Genomic DNA, 12,702 nt, shown 5'->3' on the forward strand with positions numbered 1-12,702 from the left:
ATTTCTCCTAAAATTACTTCTTTTTTTCTTATTTTAAATAATTTAAAAGTCATTTATAATAATAAAAAAAAAAAGATATTTTTATTGAAATCACTTCCAAATCATTTAGGTTCTCTTATATTTATTTCAAATATCCCAAAATTACATTTATCTAATCACCAAGGGTGGTTTTGTCCCTTCTCACGTTTGTAGTTCCACCCCTCTACTGAAAGTAGAGATGACTTTTATACCATCATCTACATTTAAGAGCTTAAATTTCATAGAACACTTTGACCAACTAACTTTAATGGGTACCAATTCCCCAAATTTGATTGGATTATACTGTCGGCTAAAGTAAGGAAGAAGAATAGCCCAAGTTCTATTCCAAACCAGTAGTGTAGGTAGCCTTTATTCACATTCTTTCACAAGAAAAGCATGACCACTGACAAATAAAACAAAAAATGCTGCAACTCCAACCATATTGACCTTCATTTGCAATTTTCACCTTTCATTTCTCAGTTCAGTTCACAGCTCCCAGAATACCACCAAGGAGAAAAGAAGCATGCTAGTACAAGATATACAATTTAGATGGAAACCAATTACCACCCTCGATAGCCCGTGGTAATATACATTTGCACATCATGCGTCACAACAAATGCTGAGATGCTGAGATCACTGACTGTGTCTTGCTTTAGAAAGAGTTTTTATCAAACCCTTTGCAATTTTCCAAAACCAAAATGCATTCATCATTGCCAGCACAGGAGGCACCATCAGCAAGCTGTAGAACCCCAAGGGAAATATTTTCTTCACCTGATGAGAAAGAGCGAGGGATTGAGATCATTTGAGTTGAGCCACAATATCCAGTTTGGAATATGCTATGGTACCAATTAGGTATCACACCAAACATGTCATCTAAACTGTTCAAATGTATGATAAAATCTAGATCATTGAATGAAGGTACAAACAAATGAAATTAAAACACGGAGATATGGACCAAGATACAAAGCAATGTGACCAAGGAATGAGATCATTTGCAAGGTAGGTACAGGGTCATGAGACCATGTTAGGACATGTAGCATTCTGCAATAGGTGGCTACATTTTAGTACGAAAAGTAGCCCTTTGATGCCATAGCCAAACACTATCCAGTTTGCCATTTCAGTTTGCTCACTGCCAAAACTGAAACAAAGTTGAAGGATTTTGTGGATTTGGAATCCACTTGTATATGAATGTCACTGGATATTCTTTGATTTTTGACATCAATCATGAAACTGTCAATATCGACTCCAAATCATATTGAGATATAATAAAATTTTGTAGGTCAAAATTCCAAAAGGTTTCAATATTGAAGAAAAAATGACCGAATTTAGAATCCAATATGTGATTGATTGTCATACAATTAACCAAGGAACAGCATCCACTAACCTCATCAAAATGGATTATCATGTGGTAGAAAAAGAAGATGAATAAAAGAATCCTTGCAACCTGAAGGCATCAGAAGTTCATGTCAGCATAATTATATCATGACAAGAAATAGAAGAGTTGCAGCCTAGCAAATGCAATTTTGCAAGCCACCTAAAAATGAGCTTTGTTTTTTTGTTTTTTTTTCCCCTCTTTTTGGCACAGAAAAGAACTGAGGTTTTGGAGTCTGTTGAACAGTACCAACCACCCAAAGAACAGTGCGATGCCATTGCAGATGTATAGGTTTGAACTCTTCAGACCAGCAACATCCAAGTGCCTGCAGAAGTATTTACAAAATCACTCACTGTTGACAACCAATTACATTGAAAGAACTTGTGGTGCTGACTTTACCATCTTAGATTTACGAAGGGAGTAGTACTCTCAGAGAACAGAACCATTAGTATGTAAACCTGTCCTTGTCCACTGATGAGGGATAGAAAGATTGAAAACATGGATAACCCATGGTGCAGGACCTAACAAAAATAAATGACTATATGATGAGAACAAGATAAGCGATCTACACAAGTTCCCAAATGAAAAATATCTCAGTTTATTCAAGTCAATTCAATTCAATCCAGCTCAACTCAACTTAAATGGTAATAGCAATAAACCCTTGATAACTTTTTCAGAAAACCAGAATATTGATTCAGTTGATGCAGCCAAGTTAGGAAAGAAATGACTTTATTCAGGATATGTCACAAACTTTGAAGGAAAAATAATCTCCAACAGTAAATAATTGGATATCTAACATTGAGCATGCATTCTCTTTGTACTTACATACTCCAGACCGCCTAAAGCTGGAAAATTCCAAAGAATCATTGCCAAGTCTGACAGAAAATAACCAATGGAGATCTGTACAAAGAACCCAAAAAAAAATAAATAAAAAAAAGAATTAAAAGGGAAAAAAAAAATCAAATGAGTATAATATATTCAGACAACAGCATGAAATAGACATCTTATTGCAATACAAAAGCACCAAGATACAAAAAGGATAGGCTATCCTTCATGGTAAGCACAAGAGGAAGAATCAAAACCCTGGTAGTATAAACAAGGAACCCAAATAACTTCAAGATTTAAGGGGAATGAAGCCCAAACAGATCCTTTGAGAAGGAGAATCATTGCTTAAGCCAGTTTGCTAAGTGGGAGCTTCAATAGAAAGAACATCCCATATCTCATGAGAAATCTAAATATTGTGAATCCATGCATCCAATCTCCAATCACCTCTTTTCTCCTGGATCACCTAAGAGAGCACCAAGGTTTAGTCTAATTCTGCTTTAAGGCAAAAATTGCTCAAGATCTTCACCTCAAACAATTCTTCCAGCAAGGCTAGTTCTCTACCTCTACAACCAACCCAGAACTGACAGGCTGCAGAAAAGCCCTACTGATTCTACCATTGTGGTCTCCAATAACACCTCAATCACCATTTGGGCTGGTTTCCCTTATGAACATCCAGCAAAGTATAATGTTTCCAGAAAGACGATGCCCCCAAATTGCCACAACATGTGCTGCGTCCTACTTCATCTACAAAATTCTCTTCTATCTTGTAGGATCATGCCAAGAGGAATGCCTCTAAAGCTGTAGAAATGGTCCTCAGAGATATGTAAGGTAAAACTCTCTCCTAAACAAAATCTGGACAAAAGAGCAGTCAGATAGAAGGATCGTTTGACAATTGAATTGATTATTCCAAGCCTTCAAAAGATTTCTGGTAGCTCTTCCGTCCACTAATCCACAACAAACATAATGGGGCTAACCTTCCAAACTTTTCTTCAATTTTTCCCAGCAAAACCCCGTTGTGGTCCAAGGATTCTCTTTTTCTTTTATTATTATTACTTTTTATTTTTAATTTTAATATATTGAGAGCCTGTTTGTTGGAATATGGCATCTATACTTTCAGGGTGTGTTCTCACATAAAGCCCATGTAATTGGGTTCACCCCTTCTTTTGACACTTATTAATGCCCCTCATCCAGAAGAAGAAGAAGAAGCAGCATTCAGCTAATGACCTAAAGACACCACAGGAAAGGACATCTATTTATGTGCTGAGATCATGAAGAATCCTTTGCCCCCACCTCCTCATATTTGACACATCAGCATAAAAGTTACTTTCAAACTAATCTCTTCCAGTGAACTCCACTTGTCTGCTTCAACTATTAAGAGGTGTCCTGCAGTAAGCAAATAAGCTAGTAAAGTATTACATCATCTTGCTTGGCAAAGACTGAGCTTCTCAATAGTATGAAAAGTTTTTCAGTGGAATTCTCCCTTTTAAGGGAGGTCAAGGGAAACAATATGATTCCTAAAACTATTATCATTCATTTTCCAAAAGCCTAACAATAATGTGCAAGAGAGATTGCCCCAATTTTTTGTATCTTTGAAACTCTTTGGGGCCACTAGGTGCTGATTTGCCATCTCTAGCTAAACTTAATAAACAGTCAACATTAGCACTGCTGTAGTTATGACGCCATTCTTAACCTGCTTAGATGTGTTCAAACCATCTTAATCCTCCATTCTTATTTTGTTGTCCATTAAGAGTAATATGTTCTCCCCTATGCACTCATATCTCAGCTTATCTCTACAAGTCCTCCACACATTTACCCAAATGTGTCCAAGACATTCTTTGCATGATCACTTATGAGATATGAGAAAGGATTTACTGTCAAAAAGTTGAACATGAAGCAATTCATTAGAATTGGACTTTGCACTACATTTCAGGTTAAAATGAATTACTGCATAATTTATTGTGGACAGACAAGAATTATGCAAGCATTCTTTACATATGGTTTCTTACCAAACTCTTCAAATTTCAACCGACACCCACAAACAAGAGTATAAGAGATATCATCATTCTCAAAGTTCACACATGTTGGATGACATAGTACACTATAAGTTTGATAAACCATTGGACTAGGGACTGTCTACCACCGGACTGACATTACTGGGAATCTGGGAAGCATTTGCAAACATTGACTAAGATAAATATGCCTGAATTTCTTTGTGAATGCCATTGTCATAACTCAAAATGATTATATGTTTATAGACAGTCCAATAAATGGTTCATCTCAAGGTGGATGAATCAAATTAGTTAATTTAGAGGATCAGCAACCATGCAAAGGATACCCTCTAATGCTGCTTTCTGCATCAACTTACCCCCAAGATGGTGTCTGATAAAGTAGATGCCCTATTAATAATCGACTCATCACGAGAATCCTCATCAAAAAGATCTGATACCAGTAGAAGATAGAGAGAAGCAACTGCCACAATAATTGCATGGAATGTAGAGAACCCTCTGTACAAGAAAAAGGGCCAATGAAATTTTATGCCTGTGAGGCAATTGAGGATTAATTATAGAGGATGAACAAGCAAAAGAATATCACCGGTTGTTCCATTCAACTTTCTCAGTGTTGCTAAGTTTGGTATATCCCTTGAAGCACAAATTGCTAAGCAGACCTGTTAATTCATAAACCTTCAAAAACAGAAAGGGACCACTTAGAAAGGTAAGTTATGAACAAAAAAGGAAAATCATAAATCTTATGCTGAGGTTAAATGTATTCTTGTTTTTATTTTCATGTAAAATGAAACAGAAAATCCAGACCATAATTAAAAAACAAAAAGATAACATAAAAATAATAATAACACAGTGATAATAAAGAAAAAAAGAAAGAGAAGAGGATACACTGTGTATCACAGGACCAAGGGTAAGTTTCATTTGTTTCTAGTGACAACTTTTAAGAGAATTGAAGAAAGCATTTTGGATTTTGAAGCTAGGCTAGAGAGAAATTTTGGGATTCATCTTTTTACTAAATTAAAGGAATCACCAACAAAGAATTATTTCCCAAGAACTTATCTTTAGCTTTCTTTGTTTTCCATTTTTCTAAAATCCATTCAAAGTCAAAAGATACTGTGCATTTAGGGTTAAACATGTAGATTAATATAAATATTTGATTCATTTTTGCTATTTGTTGAAAAAAATTAAAATTATAACCCAAAATCTTTCTCTTAAAAAAACAAACATTCTTCTTTCTTAAGGATGAAATATAAAAAGGTTGATTGGAATGTGATCTCAAAGGTTTTTTTTTTGAAGGAACATAATATAGGTGAAGTAAGGTGATTCTCAGGAGTTAAAGCCACAAGAGGTAATGAAGGCACATCTTTGCCTGAGCCTTGGCTTGGGAGTGCTACACCTATGAGAGGCATTGCTTAATTTTTAAAATTTCAAATCATTTCATAATCATGAAGAAACTTAGGTGAGTTCAAAACCACCTTATCAAACCATGATTATAAAATAGATGTCACTCTAATGGTGGTACTACATCCATTTGCATTGATAAATACAATATGTCCTACTCAAGTCCTACATCTGTTTGCATTTTGATAAGCATAATATGTTCTACTTAAGTGCTTAAGTTTAGGGTGGGGATGGTGGGGGAATGGATGCATGTTTTATGGCATACATTACAAGAATTGTTGGGGTTTTGTGACCACAATTCAATAAGTTGTGACTTCAGTTCCTAAGCATACCTATTTCATCTAATCCATCCATTTAGGACTTGAAGAGGTCATCAGTCATTATGCATATTGAAACAACTATGCATTTATCTTTGAGTACATGATAGGGATGGTGAGCGAACCACAAAACAAATATTTAGTCAACGAAAATTAAAACGATTCTTCATATTCTTAGAATTGTTTTTATTGCATCAAGATTCAAGTATGCAAAAATAAGGCTTTGGTTTAAAGAAAAAAAAAAGGATCATCAACGGGTCTATGTCATAACTTGATTGTTCTAAGTCAAACATAAAATTCACTCAAATTGAGTGACAAAAAGCCTTGATTGATCAAGTGTGAAAATTGCAACTAACAATCCAAGCCTTGTCCCATATCGATCAAGCAATGTGTAGACATAAAAAATTTTAGTGGATTAAATTACCACAAAATTGATTTTCAAAATTGTGACTCCTTATCTCAACAAAATTTGGGTTTGACAAGTAAGTCATGCACATGACCATGTGACATGCAATTCAAAAGATGACACGTGACGAAATTTGGAAAGCTACAAAATCAAGTCTTGCAAAATAAAATAAAATCAAATAATTAAATTGAAAAGAGAATTAGAAAGAGATACTCTCTTGTTGGTAAATTTCCTAAATGAGGGCAATAAATTTCTCAATTGAAGTCAAAAGTGAATTAAAAAGAAATATTCTATTGTTGGCAAATTTCCTAAATAAAGAAGACAAGTAGCTAAAATCAAGGAGCCAAATTTGAATTAAGTGGTCAAATCTTGGAGATTCCATATTTAATCCCCTAACCTCACCTATAAATAATGATGACCCCCTTCAATGGAGGGGAAAAACAACTTCACAAGAGTAGAGGCTTCACAAGACATCCTTACAAGTGTGAGAAAGCATAGAAAGTACAACACACGTGCTCTTCACCATCCTCAAAGTCATTTACGAACAAGCCATGTTAGGCCCTCAATTGATCTTCAACTTCAAAAAAAAAAAAAAAAAAAAAACTTCCATTGCCATCCTTTTGATTGGGATCAAAGTGATTAAATAAGAGGAAAATATTTTTTTGTAAAAAATATTACCACAGATATTGTACCTCACAAATATTTCAATACAAATAATTTTACACGTATATTTTTCTCGTAATTTTGCTTATTTTTGTAGGACACTTTGGAATTTGTGCGTACAAATTTTTGGCATGCTTGGTGGGGACATCTTTGCCTCTCATCTCTTTTGCTAAAAAAAATTATGTTGGTAATAACAACAGGCATTACACCCGTAGAAGAATAACTAGATAAGATGGCTCATTCTATGGCCAAACTAACAAAAAACCATTGAAGAAAAAGATCTACAAATAGCCTCCCTCATAACAAGGTTGAGGCTATAGTTGTGAAAGGCACACCTAAGGCACACTTAGGCTCCAAGTGAAGTGACGCCACCCTTTGACGCCTTGCCTAACTGTAGGCACCGTCCCTTCACAGAGGCGCTAATTAGGCGTGCAAGGCGCTCGCCTCTTGACTAGGCGCGATGCCCCCAACAGGTGCGCCTCTATCCTCTATTGCCATCTTCTTCTTTTTCTTCTTCTTCTTCTTCTTCTTCTTTTGGTCATCTTCTCACCCTTCGATGACGAGTTATAGAGTAGCAAAGGGAGAACAATGAGGGTTTTGTTTTTTTTAATTTCCGAAGGCCAAAACGATGTCGTTTGGTTCGTTCTTTTAAAAAAAAAGGCCAAAAACGACACCGTTTTGGCCTCTTCTTCTTCCAGAACCCAATATATGCTCGTTTTGGACTTGTAAAATACAAAAAAAAATGCCCTAGCCTTCCAAAGAGTGAAAAAGAGAAGATGACGAAGAAGAAGAGGAAAAATAGAGGAAAATTTTCGAGAACTTGATTATATTATATAAAAACATATATGTAAAATAGGGTGTGTCTCACTTCACTAAAGCCTACGCCTTAGGTGTGCCTTGCGCCTCAGGTTCCAAGAGGACTTTGCTCCTTAGTGTGCCTTGAGCCTTTTAAAACTATGTTTGAGGCACAAACCCAAAACATAGCTAAGTCATGGACTCACTCACCCCCCAAAGACTGCATCTCAAGGTGATGCATCACATGCATCTAAGTCAGTGTATGTCGGAAGGCAAACCACTAAATCTATCTTAATGTCATCACTATCTGTTCAACAACTTCAAGTCATGATAATTAACACTATCATAATACAGTATGGTGGACCGTCACAAAGCAGGCTCATGTACTTTAAACTTTACACAAAGAATATTGATAACTTACATATGCCTATGGGTTATCAACCTCTAAAATTTCATTTATTCTATAGAAAGGGAAAGTCAAAGCAATATATTGTCCACTTCATCGAAACTTGCAACAATGTAGGCACTGAGGATGATCTCCTTGTCAAACAATTTGTTCACACCATCTAAGGGAACGCTTTTAATTGACACACGAATCTTCAAACCGAATGCATTGGTAGTTGGGAACAAATGAAGCGTAAATTCCTCAGCCGCTTCTATAGTACCTAAAGAATAGTAAGCAAGATGGAGCTCATGAATACCAAGCCATGAAAAGAAGAGTTAATTGATGACTACATCAATTGATGGCATTCTTAGCCTTGGTTGCAAGGATAGATTATTTGAGGTGTCTACAGTGGAAATGTACATACAAGGTATGCATTAAGGGCTTCTATACATTCTCCAAGACATATGACCTTACACCTTTGAAAAATTTGCTACATGAGCACATGACATAGAGCTTGGTATAAAAATAAATGCAAATGAAAATATGTCTATTGAAGGAATTGAAGATGATATTACTAGGGGCAAAAATATCACCGATGAGGATGAAAAGAGTGTGATATCAAATTTTACTACAATTAGTTTCAAACCTCAACACTCTATTATGCTCTAAAAACAATAAGAAGTTTTTCCTTCAAGCAAGCAAGAATGGACAAAACGTACTCATAAGTAGAAGTCTGGTTCATTCAAACAAAACGTTTCTACAAATGCTCAAGCAATAGATGAGGTGATACACTTCAATTATCTAATACAACAAAAAGTTGAATAGTGATACCCCTCAAAACATGAACTTAAACTGCATATTGCTTCTAGCCTATAAAAACTTAAATTGTATTAGAAAATAAAAAAATAAAACTTATGCCACAAAAAAAAAAAAAAAAAATCTTTATTGACAAATTTTTTAAACCAAAGCAATAAATTCCTTACATTAAAAAAGTCAAATTCGGAGATTCTAAATCAAAATCTCCAACTTCTCTAAATGCAAATGTTTTTCTTCCAACATGAAGTATTATAAAAAAAAAAAGATGCAATCAACCAAGGGTGGAAGATTTCTTGCAAAGAGTTCAAGTTGGGTCTCTCAAATTATTGTTTTCTTTAAATAAAAAATTGGGAGGACAAATGGGAAGGGGAGATGCCCATGAAAAAAAGAAGTGAATTTTCCAATTAACACAAGGTCTTCCTTTGATATCAAATGGAAGGAATGGAAAAAACCAAATCAATATTTGGGAAAAGTGGGAAAGAGATAATTTCAAATAGGAAATTTTTTTATTAAAATATTTCTTTGGGAAAAAAAAAATTCTTTTAGTTTTGTTTATCTTTGCAGGTACATAGTGTAATAAGTAAGGTTTCTTAATTGGCCAAATGAAACTGTCGCCCATAAATATGAAGCCCCAAGAACATTGATTCTCCTACATATTGATTGAAGAAACTCTTTGAAATACCAACTTCAGAAATCAATCTTTCTCATGAGACCTGATTTCCATTGATTTTGTAACATAAAAAGCCCCAAAACTTGCTGTTCACATTAGTTGTCTGTGACTTGCAAGGAAACCGTGCTTCTAGTGATCTCAATAAGAACTGGTGAGATCTAGTAGAAGGGATGCAAGAAATGGTTCTTAATTCAGCATGGATTTGCAAAACTCGAGTAAAGGATTTTTGGGGATCATGGCCTTGATGCTCGGCTCAAGTTACAAGGGATTAGTGTGGGAATGTGGAAGGTTCCTGGTTCAATTCTCAGCACGGAGGAAAAATAGGACCCCAAGGATCATGTGTCATGAATCAAGATTGTATGCAAAGGATGCTTCAGGGTTCTGCACATAATTAATGTGAAAAGAATTTATCTTGTCTCCATTTATTGTGCTTACTTGTTGGTTTAGCTGGATTCAATTGGAAGGGAATCAAAATTAGTTGTAAGCTAATTTATGATCAATTTATTTATAACCTCTCTTTAGGTCTTATCCAAAATATTAGAAGTCCTTCCAAGTTACTCTATCCAGCAGTAGTTTAGCCTACACACTACACATTGTTATTCCAGCATATACAATTATGTTTTTATTCTAATAAGCAATCAAATAGAACACGTTTTACTAAACCAAACAAGAATGCTTACAATTTTGCAGAAAATCATTCCAAAAAAGACAGATGTCATCCAGTGGAATTCTTTGCTTGAACTGACAAGGCCCATGAAAGCTGGGTGGAAAGGCAGACCCACCATATTGCTTTCTTGGAGTTATTAACTGAGACCAAACTGCAGCAAGTACATCACATATAACTAATCCAATTTTGTTCCATCCAATACTTTGAAACAAGATACTTTAATCAGATCCTGAAATTTTCCGAGAATGTAATCACTAATTGAGTCAATAGATCGAACACATAATACCCACAAACACTGAGAAGGAACAAATTAATAATTAAGCTTTACTGTACGAATATAAATGGGAAGAGCAATACCCAGAAATTAGGGGGCTGAGAAAGAGAAGGGGAGTCTACAGACGTGGGTCGACGAGCTTGACCAAATATCAGGGGTTGTCGTTGAGCAGAACCCCCATCAAACAAGAATCACGACTAACGTAACAACGAAGAGGAGGATATATTCGTTAGGATTGGGTTCTCTGTGTATGGGCTTTACTCCGCCCTCGCCGGATGCGTTTAGTCGCCTTCCCACCAGGCCGCCCGTACCGCCATTCCGTGGGCCCTCCAGAAAGTGGAAAATTAAATGTTCTCTCCAATTATATTATTTTGGATTATTTGAGTAAAATTTCCACGCTACATTTGCATAATTATTTTAATAAAAGTTTGAGGAGAGAAGATTATTTTTAGGCTAAAATCACGGAGAGAGTTAAAGATTTTCAAATTTGAGATTATTTCAATTTTTTTTATCAAATAATTAAAATCACATACTTAAAGAAATCAAGATTAATTAGAACATCTTATATATAGTTTTATTCCTAATTCACATACTTTATACTTTAATATTATTTTTTTATGCTTTTACTTAAATTATTTACTTTCATCTAACTACTTAAATTTTGTTACATATTTTCAACAATTAAGATTATAAATCGAATGCATATTAAAAATTCCTATTTTAATGCAATATTCGACATTTAGAATGCATTTGATAGTGATTTTAAAAAGTGTTTATAATCTTTTTTATATTTGAAATATAAAAATTTTCAAGTGTTAAAAATACTGTAAACACTTCCTAAAATCATTCTCAAACGCTTTAATTTTATAAATTAAAAAAAAATCATTAAATTGGAAGTGATAGTTTTATTATTTAATAGACATGAGACATAATTAAACTTAAGCTCCACTTTGAGAGATTTCTCACAACTAAACATTCTTTATTATTTTTCATTCTTCGAACTTTGATCAATACCAAAATTTCCTTTTTCTCCAAGGTTATGATTTGTTTATGGTGACAATTTTAAGGATTTAAGTTTCCTTTTTAGGTGGTGTTTATTTTTTTCGCTTTTTATTAAAAGCAATCTGTTTTTAGAATTTAGATTGTTGTTTTTCTATTTTTTTTTATGACTTATTATAAATTTTTTATTAAATAAAAAAACCAAAATATATAACTTTTTTAAATAGAAAAAATAATATATTGGTTTTTTTTTTACTTTTTAATACTTAATAGAAATAAAATACTATAAAAAAAAACAATCTAATATTTAACACTATTAAGCATTAAGATTCTATTTAAAATTAAGTAAAAAAACAAACACCACCTTAATCTCCTAAGTTTTTATGGTGTGAGGGATTTGGTTTTTGGGCTTTCATTTGTTGGTTGAGGGTTGTGATTTTCACAATATTTTCATTCACCTCCAAGGCTGGAATTTCGAAAAGGAAAAATGACATCAACGTACCCTCTCCACACCCCTTGAGATAAATAACAAGAAAAATTCAAAGAAGGAAAATTACAACAGTCGTCGATTAAGAGTGAAATATCTTCATTACTCATTTATAAAAGGTAAAAGAAGTGTTGGACGAAACACAACATTCATAAAAGGTAAAAGAAGAGTGTTGGACAAAACACAACATTTCGACGCCATAATAAAATTAAAAGTTTGCAGAAACCCTATTTTTGCAACTGCAACATGCATGCACAAACAGATTTGAAAGTTTTCATTTGCATTTTTATAAGATTGTTGGGTTAGAGGTAATCGAGTGGTTTGATGTCCGGGATCGAATTTCATTTTCCATTGCTACACAAAAACAATATAAATTCAAGATTTGTGTATTGTGATGAGTTGTTTTTGTATCAAAGGTACGGGTTCAAATAGTGAATTCATGTTAACAACAAATGTTTACAACATATGAGGGCCTAATGATGATTCACCTTGTTGTGTCTATTGAAAGAGCTACTCAAGTTGAGATTATGGTCTCAACTCAACGCAATCTTCCATAAGTTGGTGGAAGGTCACAGAAGTGGACCTGGGCCTTCTGTATGACAGC

General features: G+C 34.2%; 1 protein-coding gene across 3 annotated transcripts; it reads right to left on the minus strand.

The window, feature by feature from the left end:
• Positions 1–329: 329 nt before the first annotated feature.
• LOC100260460 (uncharacterized) lies at positions 330–10,566 on the minus strand. Of its 3 annotated transcripts, none has more exons than XM_059737546.1 (8): positions 10,352–10,566; positions 4,808–4,896; positions 4,581–4,719; positions 2,216–2,290; positions 1,790–1,911; positions 1,640–1,715; positions 1,403–1,462; positions 330–789 (listed from the first exon to the last, which is right to left on the minus strand). In XM_059737546.1, the coding sequence occupies exons 1-8, from the start codon at positions 10,454–10,456 to the stop codon at positions 652–654; spliced, it is 804 nt and encodes a 267-aa protein (XP_059593529.1). In that variant the 5' UTR covers positions 10,457–10,566; the 3' UTR covers positions 330–651. The 3 variants fall into 3 exon arrangements, 2 of the variants coding, with proteins under 2 accessions (XP_059593529.1, XP_059593530.1); XR_009465860.1 differs by having other exon boundaries at positions 702–789; positions 1,553–1,715; XM_059737547.1 differs by having other exon boundaries at positions 702–789; positions 1,644–1,715.
• Between the last annotated feature and the right edge of the window lie 2,136 nt (positions 10,567–12,702).

The sequence above is a fragment of the Vitis vinifera genome, chromosome 6, assembly GCF_030704535.1.
Source record: "Vitis vinifera cultivar Pinot Noir 40024 chromosome 6, ASM3070453v1".
In the NCBI taxonomy this organism is placed as follows: Eukaryota; Viridiplantae; Streptophyta; class Magnoliopsida; order Vitales; family Vitaceae; genus Vitis; species Vitis vinifera.